This window comes from Dermacentor variabilis, chromosome 4 (assembly GCF_050947875.1).
Source record: "Dermacentor variabilis isolate Ectoservices chromosome 4, ASM5094787v1, whole genome shotgun sequence".
In the NCBI taxonomy this organism is placed as follows: Eukaryota; Metazoa; Arthropoda; class Arachnida; order Ixodida; family Ixodidae; genus Dermacentor; species Dermacentor variabilis.
The window spans coordinates 183715151-183730491 of NC_134571.1; the positions used below are offsets into that span (position 1 = coordinate 183715151).

A 15341-nucleotide genomic window follows, 5' to 3' on the forward strand; every position below is an offset into this window, starting at 1 on the left:
TTGTTGCTAAGTTTCTCAAACATTTTGTATGCAGTCAGGCTTGTATGGTTGCTAAGTCTACCACTAACTTCATCATCAGCAGAAGCCTAATTTTTGTCCATACTGCAGAGAGGAAGCCTGTGTCAGCGACATGAAATACCCCTGTCTTCCGCCAGCTGATCTGATGTTATGCCTGTAAATTTCCCAAATACATTACACCATCAAATTTTCAGTCGTCCTCCACTACGCTTTCTTTTTCTTTTGGTATACATTTTGTAACTCTAATGTACCGCCGGCTATCTGCCCTACGCATTAAGTGGCCTGCCCAGCTCCCCGTCTTTCTCTCTTTGTGTCAACTCGAATACCGGCCACCCCCGTTTGTTCTGTAACCCAAACCGCCGTTTTCTTGCCCCGCAAAGTTACACCTGACATTTTTGTTTCTAGCGCTGGTTGAGCAGTTCTTAACTTCACCTCAAGCTTCAAAATTAGGAGAATGAAGGCAGTTGAAGCACCTGTGAAGAAGTACTCACAAAGTAAGGAACGCAAGAGCAGACGACAGTGCGGCTGTCCTCAACAAGACGAAAAGAAAGACAAGGGAGGCTCGTGTAGCGAATGAAAAAGGGGCTCGCGCAAGGGATCGTTGGAACGCCGGCACGACTAGGGCCTCAGGGTCTACGGAACCCACATCTACGAGTGAGGTTCACTCGACATGCGCGTCCGTCTTCGGGACAGAGAACGCCTCGGGTCCTTGCACGGCATGAGACCTCGGAGCGGCCTGCTGCAACCTCGAACCCGCACCTACGCGCGAGGTTAAGAGCGGGCGTCCGTCATCGAAAACGAGCGCCTTGGGCCGTCTTCTTGCACGAGACCTCGGAGCGGCCTATTCCCGTCTACAGAGCTGTGGGCCGTCCCCCTTTCTTGCCCCGTACTGCTGCGTCTACTTTTCCACGGCGGTCATCACTCTACCAGCGAGTGTTCCACCCCAAGGACTCTACGAGTCTCTCCACGCTCCTGACTTTAACCGCAACCTCGTGAGACTACATTTCTTTTTTTCCCCTGTTTACAAACAGCCTTGCATGCATGGTTCTAGTTGAAGATATTAGTCGTGTTTACGTGCCGTCTAATATATTTGTCGTATGTTTCCTAATCAGGCGCTGTCTCCTAGATATTCCTCGCTTCACACGCCTTGCAACGTGACGATCCTAACCATCACAGCATAATAAAGAAAGCTACAAGGCCGTCTGAATCCACAAACACCACCTGTGATTGATCAGAGCGCCACAATATAGCTTGCGTGTTCGTCTAGCTTGTAGTCGCACGCGTACCGCATTCTTTTTTACCGCCGCTGACATCATGGCCCCATGACACTCGTTTTCAAGAACGTGTGAACGACCTGAGCTCTGCCAATGATCAGGGGCGCTACTCCGGGAATTCATGGTCAACACCGCTAGAACCAACGAGAAATCTATTAGCTATTAGCTCTCTGTAACACTTTCTTTTTTCTCTTTTCTACGCTGGCTCATTTTTCTTTTGTATTCTTTCTTTTCTCTACCTATATATATAAAAGACTGAGTGGCGAGAATTCTCTGTAGGCGTTTGAGGAGGTTAATCCACCAACGGAAACTATTGCGCAAAGAAGCTGAATATAACTGCGAAGTTCAGCTTCTGTTGATAAATTATACTCAATTGCAACGTCTTGAAGGGCAGAAGACAGTGGCAAGACGACGAATATTGCCTTCTGTCTTCATCGTCTTGCTCCGCCCCTTAAACATGTTCAACCAGTACCAACTCGTCGAAATTTCAATCCTTCTTCAATTCTAACGTTCCGGTAGGTTTCGGCCTTCATTAAGGTTTTTGATGAAGGCCGGACCCCGGCCGAAACCTCGAAATGAAATGTTTTGTTTTGTTTTGAGACGTGTGCCTGCACTCTTTCGATTTATACGCAAGGTGATCGTTTCTAATCCTTATGGAATTTTAAAAATGGCATGTAGCAGGAAACATTATTCTAATCATGTCTCTAATCAATTAAGAGAGGGGGACATCGCTTGCACGAGAAATTGAGACACATTCAACCAATTAACAAAAATAACTAACTTTCTTTTCTGTTATTTCCTTCGCGACACCTATTGTAATTTACGCATTATTGGCGGTGAGTTTGCAAGGCGTATCCACTTGGAATGAATTTCGAGAATGATGCTACATTGGAGATATGCTCCATCAAACCTGCCGTAAAAATTTAGTTTTGTTCTACTTATTTTTTTAGTGAAACGCTCGTTTATGGATTAAAGCGCCAAAGTAATTGGAATTCTCACCTGTTTCGTTCCACATTATGGGGAAGATATCTCAAGAAGGGCGTCATCCCGGAAACCAATTTTAAGTGGATGCGTCATGCTAGCTCACCGGCTACAATTCGTAAATTTCAGTATGTGCCGTAAATACTTACTGAAGAAGTTATTGAGTGAATTTCCGTTAATTAGTTGTATCTGCGTTTTGATTTATTGTGCTAGTATTATCCGCCTCGTTGAATATTCTAGCTCGTGAAAAAAGAAATGATCCTGTCGGCCACAGGCCAACTTAAATATTACCTAAAGTTTAGAATTATCGCCTTGTATATACCCTTGCCTCGGGACCGGTTTTCCACACTTCCTACACATGCCTTTTCGGGGGATATTGCACTCCTAATGCTAGCGTATTAAACGTCATAATTTCAATTTATTGAGCTCGTAAATTTAGCTTTCCTGGAACGCACCTTCTGTCAGCGAAGTCTTGGCCAGCACCAACGTAGCTCCGGCAAATATGCAGCCGTACATGGCAGCCAGGTTGTCTACGCTGTTGCTCAAGTGAACGCAGACGCGGTCACCCGCTGAGACGCCGTGCTGCTGGAAGCCTGCAGCGTAGCGTTGCATTCGCAGGAAAAACTCGCGTCGTGTAACATGTTCGTCGTTATCGACCTGCAAGACGAGCACATGAGAATGGAGAGATTGCCGTGCAAAGATGTCGTTTCATGAATCGCTTGACTCTGCTGTACGCGCTACATAATTCAACGTTAATGACGAAGCGTGTACGACTGTCCTTGCCTTCTCAGCCAATCATTCAGTCAATAAAAAAAGAGGATTCATGTTTTCGCAGGTAGGACGAAGTCGGGCTAGGGGTGGTGTTCTAAGTTGTAGTGGTCAGACAGCAGCGATAGAAAACTTAGCCTCCCCCCTCTTGTGTAATGTTTTACGACAGGTGAAGCATTCATCAAGCTACTAGGAAAGGGTTCACTGCATCAGTGAGGGCAAGGAAACAGTACAGAATAAATTAATGCACGAGAGTAGAAAAAAAACATACAATGTGAAGGAAACGTAATTTGCTGCGAGAAATGTAGGCGGTGTTTTTGTTTATTTGTTTTTAGACTATATCATTCTTTTATAAAACAGTGTAGTGCTGCTTAGCGAACGTAATGTTTATTTTTTATCAGAGAAGTTCCTAGCTAAGGAGCACATACTTTGCCGCCATTAACGTGAGTTTCAGAGGCGTAATTACCAAGCACTGGTAAGCGACGTTTACAGGCGTAGCGTTTGTATGCTTACCCAACTATAAATTTTTCCGTCCATCACGTAAGACAATGGTTCATATACAATGGTTCATACCGCCCGGAACAATGGTTCATACCATTACAGTGGTTGACAATCGAATGCAATGGTTCGTACCGCAGGCAATGTGTTATACACCCGTAATAAAATGAAAACTTCAATGGCGCATACCCACGTAAGGTGGAGGCTCAGCATAGTAAAGCTAACATTGCATGCATTCACTTAAAACACCCATACAACACAAAGAACAGCATACGCTTCAATAAATATCAAGCTCAAAATAAGCATCCGAACCATCAATGAAGCAATGCATACCTCCTTAAGCAATTGTAGTGAAGGTTTTGCCAGAGCATCGCTGGACAACCATTTTGACAAGGACCGATAAGAGTCGATAGGGTCGGATCATGTTCTATAATGTTGATAATGGCCGATGAGGGTTGATAAGGGTTTATGCTGGTCGAATAAAGTTTCCTAATACCGATGACACCCGGCTGCCTGGAGATGAGCAAGGCACACAATGCTGACGCATACTTATACAACTCCCGAAAGAACTTCTCCGTTAATATTTTTATCACGGCTGTGCAGATCTCCCAATGACAAATTTGGAGGCAGTCACATTACAATACATCAGAATTTTTTTAGAAGTCTAGAAAATCTTACCTGTTATAAGATGATTGTCTTCGAATTGGAACTCTCTATAGATCCGAAATACGAACCCCGCGCAGAGTGCGCACAGTAAAGGGGACCCCGCTATGGCAGCAAACGGAAACGCCGTTCAACGAAGCTCGACCAACTTCGAAATTGAATGTCGTGGCCAGTAGAAGCAGGCACTGATGCCGCCCATTTTGCCAAGCAGGCACAACATGCCATCACTGAAACCGAATCCTATCCTTCGTTACGGGTCGCACTCAGTTTCAATATTACGTAGATTTACCATTTAAATTCGACAATGAATACCTCCGATTAGGCGCAATTTTCGAGATATGATTAGTATGGGTGTATTAAAATGGTGACCGCCTCCGCATTTGCCATTTCGAGAGCTGTCCCTAAACTCTTGTAAAAATGAATTACCGGAATTTTGGTATTAGTTGTGTGAACATTACATTTTTAGTGACCAAGTGTGCCTACGCTGACCAGGAACTCCTATTAAGAAAGCGCCTGCTCCGCTACTACGCTCATAGCCTTTATAATAAAAAATATCTAGCAAAAAAAAATAACACAATGTACTCAACAAAATATCGCAGACTAAACTCCAGCTGAAATTTACTTACAGCCAATCATACTTCAATGCAATTGGCTCATAAACCATGTATGTGGGTACATATCATCATTGGACCCACCATACTGTACTGATTGGTTTGTACGCCCCCCTTTGCAAGCGTCGAATCCTCATGAAAGCTACGCGAGGCGAAACGAGCGCTGCCCTCGTATAAGTAAAGCCCGAGATGGGTCACCGTGCCTGGTCGTAGTGTAATTTTTTAGACTTCAAGAATAAATTGCAGGAGTTCACAAATGTCACCAAGCTCTAGCAATGTGTTTATCATATAACAGAAGATTTCTTGCCAAATTTATGCGTCACACGCAGGAAACTGTAGGGCGCAACTGCAGGTTCTATTTTAATGTATGCCACGTCCATGAGGTGCGTTACCTATGGAACACCAGATCTGATTGGGACGCTAGCCTACCCTCCTTAATGCGCGATGCTACTCGCAGTGACAAACGTTCTGTTGCCATAGCAGGAGCGCGTTTCCGTTGACAACCACCAAGTACTAGCAATCTGTGAGTCTTTTATTTCAACGCGAAATGTAGTCAACACTTTCCCTCTTCTTTTTGTGTCGTTTCTTCATACGGAAATCTGTCTGTATGCTGGCATGTTTTGCTGTGAATGTGCCCAACCACAGAAATTAGGAATGAATGAATGAGATAGGAATGATGCTTAACGGAAAGGTAAAATTTTAATTTATCTCTTACTCGAGGGATGCTGAAGCTGCTTAGCGTAGGTTCTAAATGAATAAATTTTCTACAATGGTTCGTGAATATATGCTTCCGTCCGCGATGTTCCTCTTTGGAAATTCACATGAAGTCATAGCCAGTTGGCGCACGAGAACGATGTTAACACCCGAGGCTTACTGCCAATGGATAATTTTTAACACGCCGGAAATTGCCTGGCGATTCCTGAATTTTTACGACTGGGACATTTCTATCTGTGTAAAGGTAATTTCTCTTTGTTAACGCTTTGTTTCGATAAAACCGCTAGTGCTCCACTGCATCATAACTCGGTTGTACATATAATTATTCCCAGTTTCCAGCTCAGCCTAACCTTATTTCCAGGCGATATAATCGATAGAATGTGTTACCACAAAGCAGTGCACATATCATTTCCTTCCTCCTTGATTAACAACGATGGCTTAACTTTACAACGTCGCTTGACTTCACGCATGCTGTTCACAAATGTACAACGGATTCTAAATTTTGCTTTTTTAAACGCTTCATCGATATGACAATCATATATCAGTTGGGGCTTCTATGACTGACTGTAAGAATGTGCTGAGTGAACCTGAGTGAACCTGAGTGAACCTGGATGAATCCTGGGTGAACCACAGCTTATACGGCCAATGTCGCGACGGGTTCGTCGCTTGCGCCAGCAGGACAAGGCAGTAAATAATCAGAGCTATATTCGTATTAGCATTGTTAAAAGCTGCTTATGTGCGATTAGGGGGGGGGGGGGGCGTTCATTAGGCACTGACATTTTCCTTCGGCCCCTTCATCCCAGGCCATGTATGTCTAAACAAACAGTACAATAAAAAACAGAATGTCTGCTACACACTTCCACTTTTTGTGTTCAACTACCATAATAAATACAAACTAATGCTGTCAATTATGAAGCTTTGCCTCACCAGCCAACACCACTGCACCTCGTTTCAAATCAGACGGCACAACAACCATATATGATAAATGGGATCTGAATAAATATTTCAATGGTAAATTCCACTGTGTGTTTGCGCAAGATGCGAATTCATTGCCATCTCTTACGAATACCTAACCGAAGTGCTCTGCCAGCGATATTGTCATCAGTGGAAATGGTATCCTGTTTCTGCAAGTAAACTTCGAGAAACTGAAGTGCCCAAGTTCTGAGCATATTGAGAACAGCTTTCTGATTCGTTAATCTACTTGGTGTGCAGTTCATTTGAATGTCACTTTCAACACGTAATTAATTCCCTTCAGACATCATCTTCCGGAGCTAGAATCAGCCAAGATCGAGTCCCTACTTAAATTGGGCGAAAAACAGCCGTTTTTCCAAGAAGTTTGATAAATATATTTATTTATGTATACCGCCAATCTCAAACGAAATCATAGTAGGGAGGGCACACACATGAGTTATGCGTAAAACAGACTTAGGACAGGTACTGTGAAACACAATGGAATACAGAGTTACGATAATTAGACATCAAGATAACTGTGACAATACACAGAACCTAATTACATAAACATAGAATCAAAAGCAAGTAACATAAAACTAAGTATACAGAAAAAAAACGTTTCAAAGTTTTTGTGACGAACATGGTAGCGTCGAACAATGTATAAAAATAACGTGTCAAATAGTGATCCTCACCTATGGGCACTTACTGCTTTCTTGGCCAACACTTGTATGTTTTTTCGTCAAACTTCCCGTAAATCAAGGACCCAATTGGTTCCACTCTCTGATTGCTCAATCAAACTAAGAGTATTTAAAACACTTTGAGTTGTACCTGTGTTCAACAATCTTGTCAGGGTGTTTATGTCGTATAAGGTCTGATACGCGCAAAAACTGATAACTATGACTTTATGAAGGGTTATGTCGCCGTGAAAAAATTGAAACCGAAACATTAGTCCGGCAAAGTAACCTGACTTTCGTAAGGTTAGCAAACCAGTATGTTTCGTTGGTTGTTAGTTCATAATAATTTGAAATAAACTCTAATGCCCTTTGGTGCAAGCCTTCAAGCCTGGCCAGTAGATTTATTGGTGAAAGGAAACCAAACAATCATAGCATACTCAAGGATAGTTGAAGAACCATGTCGTAATATAGTAGCTTTGGGTCTAGTGACACCGGACGAAGGCTCCTTCACAGGAAAAAAGAGCCTCTTTAGCGCGCTCGATGTAATTTTTTAACGCGCGTTTCCCATCACAGGTCACCTCAAACGTTAGACCTAACTACTTGTGCTTGAAAATCCTATTTGGAGGCGTGTCATTGATAATGTAAGTTCAGTGAGATATTTGATTGTTTCTAGTTATTGTTGATGTCGGAGATTTCTCTTCTTTGAAAGTCATCTGCCACTCCTGACGCCAAGAGGAAACGGACTTTAGGGTATTGTTTAAGGTTTCATGGCCATGATTAGAGTGAATTTCACAGCACAAGGTGCAATCATCCGCAGAAAGTCGGATATTTTCATAACACCTAGAAGGCAATTCGTGTAAATGAGGGGGGAAAAACGGGTCTCAGATGCCTACAATGCGGCACACTGGCAGTTACAGGGGCTAAACTAGAGGCGTCATTATTATTTTGAATTAAATATTGATTAGTGCGGTAGTTCACAATACATAAAAAGGACCATCACCTAATGGGAATAGATTTTTTTAGCGTTTTCTGTGGTACGCGGTTGAATGCCCATGAAATATCTAGTACAAGTAGGTGTACCTGAGGTCCATGTGATTCTCATGACCCCTGCTTTGTAAAATAAAGTTTTACAACCACCACTGTTGAGGTCGTTTATCAATGAATCAGATATGTCATGTGTTTGTCCGATGTCTTGAGTGATTGTGGAAAGTCATCTGCGGAAATCGTGTTGACAGGGTAATAGGGAAGATTCTTAGCCAATATAAACGGTTATTTCTTTTAGTACTATATGTACCAGAAATTTCCACGCAGTCAAAGTTAGTGAAATTGGTCTCAAACTAGACACCTAAGAAGTGTTTCGAGATTTGAGAACTGCGACTATTTTGGCAATTTTCCAATCTGGAGGAAGGGTACTCGATGTTAAAAAAAATTGTTCAAGGCTAGGTAACAATATTAGTGGTTCATTGAACATATTAAGGAATACGTTGGGTATATTGCCTGGGCCAGCAGCTTTTTCGTGTCAGTCTTCACTGGATGGTTTAGTACCCCTGCTCGAGCTATTTTCAGTGGATCAATATGCATACGGGCACACGGCTACATGGGTGGAAGGAACAGTGATTGGAAATAATTGCTAGAAGAAATCACGGCCATAACAATTTCGAAATTTCTGCTGCGAGTTCTTAAAAAAATTGGGAACAATGCTCCTCTAATAGTTTGCTTTACCCACCGCAATTTAGGTTTTGTATCGATGACTGCTAGACTGAACCTATGTCTAGTTCAGGCAGCGGGATTTATTTTGAGCGTTTTTTCGCCTTATTTGTTTTACTTTCTTTTTTATGGATAGAGTCGTGTTTGATCCATCGATTAGGTTTGTTCGACTGTTTCATCTTATTTAGCACGTACTTACAAGTGCGAAAAAAGAGATGTCTTTGAGCCTGTTCTAGAGGACGTTACGGCCTATTTCTAGGTTACCGCCAGAGACCGGCCATAGTCAAGATAAAGATACTTCGTAAAGGCCCGTTCATAAATATATGCGGTATTGATTAAGTGCACACAGACAGCGAAGTCCAATCCGTTATTTACGCAGAAGATACGAATTGATTTATTTCAGTAATTGACATGCGCAGCCTTACAGGCAGAGCGACCTGGGCAAACATCACTTAGGCATAACGGGCTTTTAATAAACACCTTCAAAACAGAGTCTCCTAATACAAAGGTAAAAAATAATGTCGTACACAGTCAAACGAGCACTTATATTCGACAGCAATGTTAGCTGGTAAAGTTAGAACACTTGGGATAACTTTTGCGTACTTATGTTGTGGGATGTGCACATGAAAAACCTGGCAGACACACTATCCCGAACTTAGGTACTTTAGGAAGATATCAAAATACATTGCCTCAGCAAACTAAGTGGCTAATATATTTTTCTCTGTTTCAGTCGCACTTTATATACTTACACTTGGCGTGGGCAGGAACCTCATTATCTAATGTGAACAAATTAATAACAATGCAGCAGGTCGCGTTATCAGCCTATTGCCTAAACACCTTTCTTTTCAGATCCCTCCGTATCATTATACTCCAGTTCATGCGTCAGCAATGCTACTGCTCTTTATGCAATGCGTATTCTTTACCTGTATAAGTAGCATTTTCAGTACGGAATCGCTTTTTTTATCTGAAACTGCGAGTCTACACAGGAATCCAATTCCCTACACAACACGACACTGTGAATTCCCGTATGTGCCACGGCCGCGCACAAACCGTAAAATGCAATCATTGAAATATGCTCTTCCTTTAACGCTAAATATTCATAGACTAAATGTATCTATCGCTACTGTCTTATGGAAACCTTAAGAAAATATTTTGGGATTGATTTCTGCAGTACCGAAAGTTTTGGATTTCAGTCTGTTATTATTGTACTAGCTGAAATTACTGTTCGCTGTGTCAAGCATTGTCAAGCCGCGATACAGCCGTTTTCTTCCCCATCTCCCATTTCGTGGGATGTAGCACATGTCCCAAATAAATACCCCAAGAACGCCTCAAATACATGCATAGTGGTTCAGCATTCGAAGTTGATATTGCAAAAAAATTCCTTGCTCCCTCTTTAGATGACTTGGTCATAACACAAACGCGAAACGCGTATTCAAAAAGATAGGTGGTAGCTTCGTTGCACATTCAAAAATACAAGTCCCCAAATGTGCACAGTCCTTTATAAATATAAATAAATAAATTAATTGTCCGCCATTCCACTATTGCGAAGAGGAGCGCAAGCGAAGCTCGGGATCCGCGGCTCTTCGTTGTGCTAACGACTCGGCTTCGCGCTCCCTCACGGCGAGGACCGCACGTCGGCGACGAGCCCTTTCTCGAGCGAGTTCCCGGCGGCGTTCATGAAACGCCGCCTGTTGTTCGGAAGAATGCACGACGCGCGGCCCGTTCCCGCGGCCGTTTCTTCAACGCAGCCTGCTCTTCGGCAGAACGAACCAAACGCGGCCTATTCCATCTTACTGCCGGGCCTGAACTGGCCAGAAACCATAGGGAAAGAAACGGCGGGCGCGCCAGCCAACACGCGATCACACGCTTTCCCTCTTCCGGAAAGACGGGACGCCTGTGATTGGCTCGCGCCTTTCGCTGCGTCTGCTTGTTCATGTCTATAAAACGCCCGCTTTAAAGATCGCGTACGATGAACTGATAGTGGCTAAATCAGTTAGCGTGGTGGTCTGGCAGCCCGGAGGTCGGTAGTTCGAATCCACAGCCTGACAAGCCATGTTAATTTTCGCGTGACTTGGGTCTTTTAGTACGGAAACACCGACGCCGACGTGACTGCAGCAATACAAGCTTCGCTTCATTAAGTGATAGCTTCGCTGGAAGGGGGACAGCAATGACAGCAACCAATGACAAGGGCTGCTGGGTGCCCAAAGAGAACTCCGGAAGCCACCAGGCGGTAACGCATGGCGCCGTTATAGCGACGGAAAGGAAACGCGCCACGAACGCCAGCACCCGCATGAAGGAAATAAAAAAATTGGAGGACGCTTCACGTTTAAGAGTTGAGTGCAATAGCATTCGCAAATGCCTGACTGCTTCTCACATTTTCCGGCAACTGAAGCTTATGTAACCGTACTTATTACCGCAAAACGCTGCCGGCGAACACCATGCACGAGGGCATGTTTTCTGGTAGAAACGATACCGAAGGAGGTGCCCAGATACGCAAAAAAAAAGATCATTTTCAGGTTGATATTGTTTCTTCGTTTTACTATTTAAGTCCGAGAAGATTTCACGTTAAAGGCATGCGTGGTCGGTGTTTTCTTTCATGGCGTTTATTTGTGGCTGGACATTCTCAAAATTACGAGGAATAACCTTGTCAAGCATGTAAGGCAATTAAGGTATGACCGACCTTAATGATAGGATGGTGTGGCAACATAACCAGGATATACCGCACGTCATATAGCAAGGCGTGGCACGAAGATTTACCCTAAATATATACCGGAATTTTCGTTGGCGCCAACGCCAAGTTTTCTGCGATACGCGGCCCATAGCGCTGTCTAAAATGTGGTGCGACTCAGCGTGCATCTTCATGCCTCATCGCGCATCATATTGTTTTTCTGGTCACCCTAGAAAGAGCAAGCCCGCCACGATCCCTGTTTACCGCCCGCCAAGGTGGCCCACCGAGACAACTCGCCGACGGCAACACCAACTGCATGGCGGCTTTTTGCGGCCGCTTTGGTTTCAGCTCACAAAGGCACGAAATATCGTCATTTCATGCAAATGCCAGGCAACTAGCGCCATGATAATTACGGCACGTACGTACACAGGGCACATTTTAGGCGGAGCCAGGCATAAAACGCTTTCGTGTTAAAAAACGAAAGAAACTGTACAGAACATTTTTCCTGCAATTAGGTCTTAGCCTGAATGGGTAACCCAAAGCAAGTTTACCGGAAAGCTAAGACGGCCATCGGCGTGGCTGCGAGCCTACATGCGTTCTGATTCCAAGGCCATGTGCAAGCAAAATGCATGGCGTTCTCATAAGCTTTCCTTTCTACTGCCGTTGTCACATAAACAAGAAGCATGGAAGTAGGAGAGGCAGAGAACACAGTTGCAGGGGCCCCAACCCAATTCCTGGTAATCTTCATGCTGTGGGCACTGCGGTGAATAAACTGGGCAGGTTCAATTTTTCTATTGTGGGATCACATCTGCGAAATTATTTCATTGCTCGAGGCACGTTTTCGTTGTTGCCGTCACCGTCGATGCCACTGCAACGACGGTAAATGCTCCCGAGTACGAAAAGATGGTTATTTCTGGAACCCTTCAGGGAAGCAAGGCACGGCGTCGTGAGGGAAAATTGCGCGGAAAGGAAAAGTGAGTACAGAAAGAGGAAATCATGAGGGCAACAGATTCGGCTGTGTGCGGGAGGGGACTGGTCGAATAGCTGAGGGAAGGTTAGACAGCGGAAGAGACAACGTTGTAGCGGACGCTCACAGGGTGGCGATCATAGCTTGATTCGTTGACATTTTAGCGCAGAAATCTGTGGCACGCTGGGAATAGTAGGCTAGTCGTCGTGGCAGTCGGAAGGCCTTGGCGTCTGTAGGGGTGGTGGCTAAAATTGACGATGTGCATGCCGTGCGCGGATAGTGAGAAGATCGTCATGGGTGGGGACGGATGCGCGGTGCGTTTGCCGGCCAAAACACTCAAAAGCCTTGTGTTGCTGCAATATCATGAGCGTCGCGCAAACAGGCACGAGCATTCCTTGTTTGCAGCTGCAAACGACGCTCTGGTGCATGCAGTGGTCTCAATGGAGCGGACGCTACACTTCTCATGCTATAAACGTCAAAGCTTTTCCTTCAGCGTGTCCTATCGTGTTGCGACGCCTCTGACACCGCTGGCAGCTTTCCTTACTGTGACCTCCATATGAGACGCCGGGTAGCGGGAAGGGTGCTTGAAAGTGTATATTTGCAAAAAAAAGGAAAGGCAATCTTGGAGTGAAAATATTAACTCGCGAAAGCACTTCATATGCTTCGAAACTTAAAACTCATAATGCTCCACTGTTATATTATTTTCAGATATAGTTTATACAAAAAGAATATCCATTGACTGCGGTAGCTATTTCAGGAAATAATTTTCCATAGGTGCAACACAAGCGACTCTGTTTCCTAACATTATGCCGTGGCGCAGCTTTCATCAGGTAGCCTTTTATGGGCCAACCCACGACACTATCAGGTAAGGAAAGGAACGCGTGGTGTAAACAGCGTACTGCTTGTAAGCTAAAAGAGGGCAATGCACCTGCAAGGTAGGGACATATAAGATTACGGCAAAGCGCCCGTTAGAATACTCGAGTGGGCACACATGTTCATCCCAATATATTGCTTCAACATACAGCCAATAATAACAAACGAGTAACAAACATCTTTGCGTAAAAAGAGCAGGAATGTTCAAAGGCTACCGAAGTAGCAGGGGCCGACCGCATCATGAATGGCGTCCCTGTTTTGAATTCCACATCTTCTTTATCACGCTACAGTTTCGAAAGGAGTGAATGATCACTCACCAAGGCCAGTCGTTCAGGATTTTTGGCAAGAACTTCCTTGACGATTATATACGCCGAGCACAGGGGTATCTCTACGCTCGGAAATGGGGAGTACACCACACCGTCTTTAATTAAAGCTTTCATAGCTGAACACCGCGTTGAAGTGGGCGTTTGACGTTGCGCAATACAAACTTGTTATAAGCTTCTACTGCAGGACTGAGTCCGAAGCATCACCCAAGGCCTGAACACCCGGCAAGTGCGGACAGCGAGCTTGCGCCGCCGCCTGGGTTTTACTACTGCACAAACAGCTCCGCATCCCGTGCTGCTGCAGTTGATAAGATTTCTTGAGCGCGTCAGCGTCTCCCTTGCAGATTACCGCCACTTCTGCTGTTGTGAAGTTGCCCAGCATGCACACGTAGCTTCCATCTTATCCATCTATGTGGTGCTGACAGAATATAGCAAGCGTCATAACTCATCTGCAACGCTTCCAAAACATTGGTTAGAGCCCTGACTCGTTCTGCTTATGACAGTGGTTATATGCATTGGATCGATACACGTTTCATTTCGGAGACACTTAATATTATCAGCCTGTATTGGCTCTGTTGCCATGTTTGAGAAAGACCTGGGTCCTCATTACCGATACCTCACAACTGGAAATGTCAGTAATGTCTGACATTTCTGACAGAAATTCAGTTATGTCTGCTTCTTGCACTCTTCTTGCCTAAAAGTTTTCAAACATAGTGTCCAGAATACACCAGCACTTGCACTGCTTTTGCTTTTTACCTGCAGGTGTTGCTGTGAGATTCTTAGTATGGCTGCGTTCAGCATTGTAATGTAATAATACACAGTAGGGCTACGCTATTGTGTCAGCCGTCGTCTTTATTCCCTCATGCTGTAACTTCTTCACAACGTCCACGTACACTCCCCCTCTTTGAAGACTCATCCCTCCGGGGATGATACACAAATTCGCTCCCAATGTTTGCAAACTCGAGCAAACTCTCTTCAGAAAAGTTTTTTGCACTGCAGTTTGCACGAGGCGATACGGTCCCATGTACACCTGCTTTGTACCCAGAAGACCTTTTCTGACGGGTACTAAATTGTACAGCTGTATATCCGGGGTATCCGCGTGTTGTGGTAGCGGTCGAACTCCCTCTTCATATCTTCGCGGTATCGCTGGTAGGCTTCCGCAGTTTTCCGCTTCTCGCACAATTGCAGGCGGTCAGCAATACCAAGCTGTTGGTCAGCAGGGAGCCCCGGTGTCTTTCCAAATGTTGCCAAATGCAGCCGATACTCGCAGTGTGCGACCGATTGTGATGAGCTACAGCGGCCTCCAGGCAGCCCTTCCATTCGTTTTTGAAACTGGGATACATGCAAATAAACTGTTTCAAGTCTCGTACGACTTTCAGCCATACCATTTCCTGCAGGATAATAGGGCGCGCAGCGTCGCAAAACAACTGCTCGTTCCTTCGCCCACTCTTGCAGACTAGGGTGGTTGCTTGAGCTAGTTGATAATTCATAATCAAAAATAAAGTACAGCGCGAAAGACAAGGACTGTTAAGACGACATACACAGCGCTGTGTATGTCGTCTTCGCAGTCCTTGTCTTTCGCGCTGCACGTTATTTTTGATCTTGCAGACGCTTGCTTACAAATACTGGTCCATTGTTTCATATTACTACT

At 44.5% G+C, this 15341-nt stretch overlaps 1 protein-coding gene across 2 annotated transcripts in view; it reads right to left on the bottom strand.

The window, feature by feature from the left end:
- LOC142579987 (uncharacterized) overlaps positions 1-13944 on the bottom strand; it is a 62059-nt gene extending 48115 nt beyond the window's left edge. For both annotated transcript variants that reach the window (XM_075690695.1, XM_075690694.1), the window contains exons 1-2: positions 13685-13944; positions 2729-2930 (exon numbers count right to left, since the gene is read on the bottom strand). In XM_075690695.1, coding sequence (XP_075546810.1) covers positions 2729-2930; positions 13685-13807 — 325 coding nt within the window. In that variant the 5' untranslated portion in view covers positions 13808-13944. The remainder of the gene's footprint in view (positions 1-2728; positions 2931-13684) is intronic.
- Between the last annotated feature and the right edge of the window lie 1397 nt (positions 13945-15341).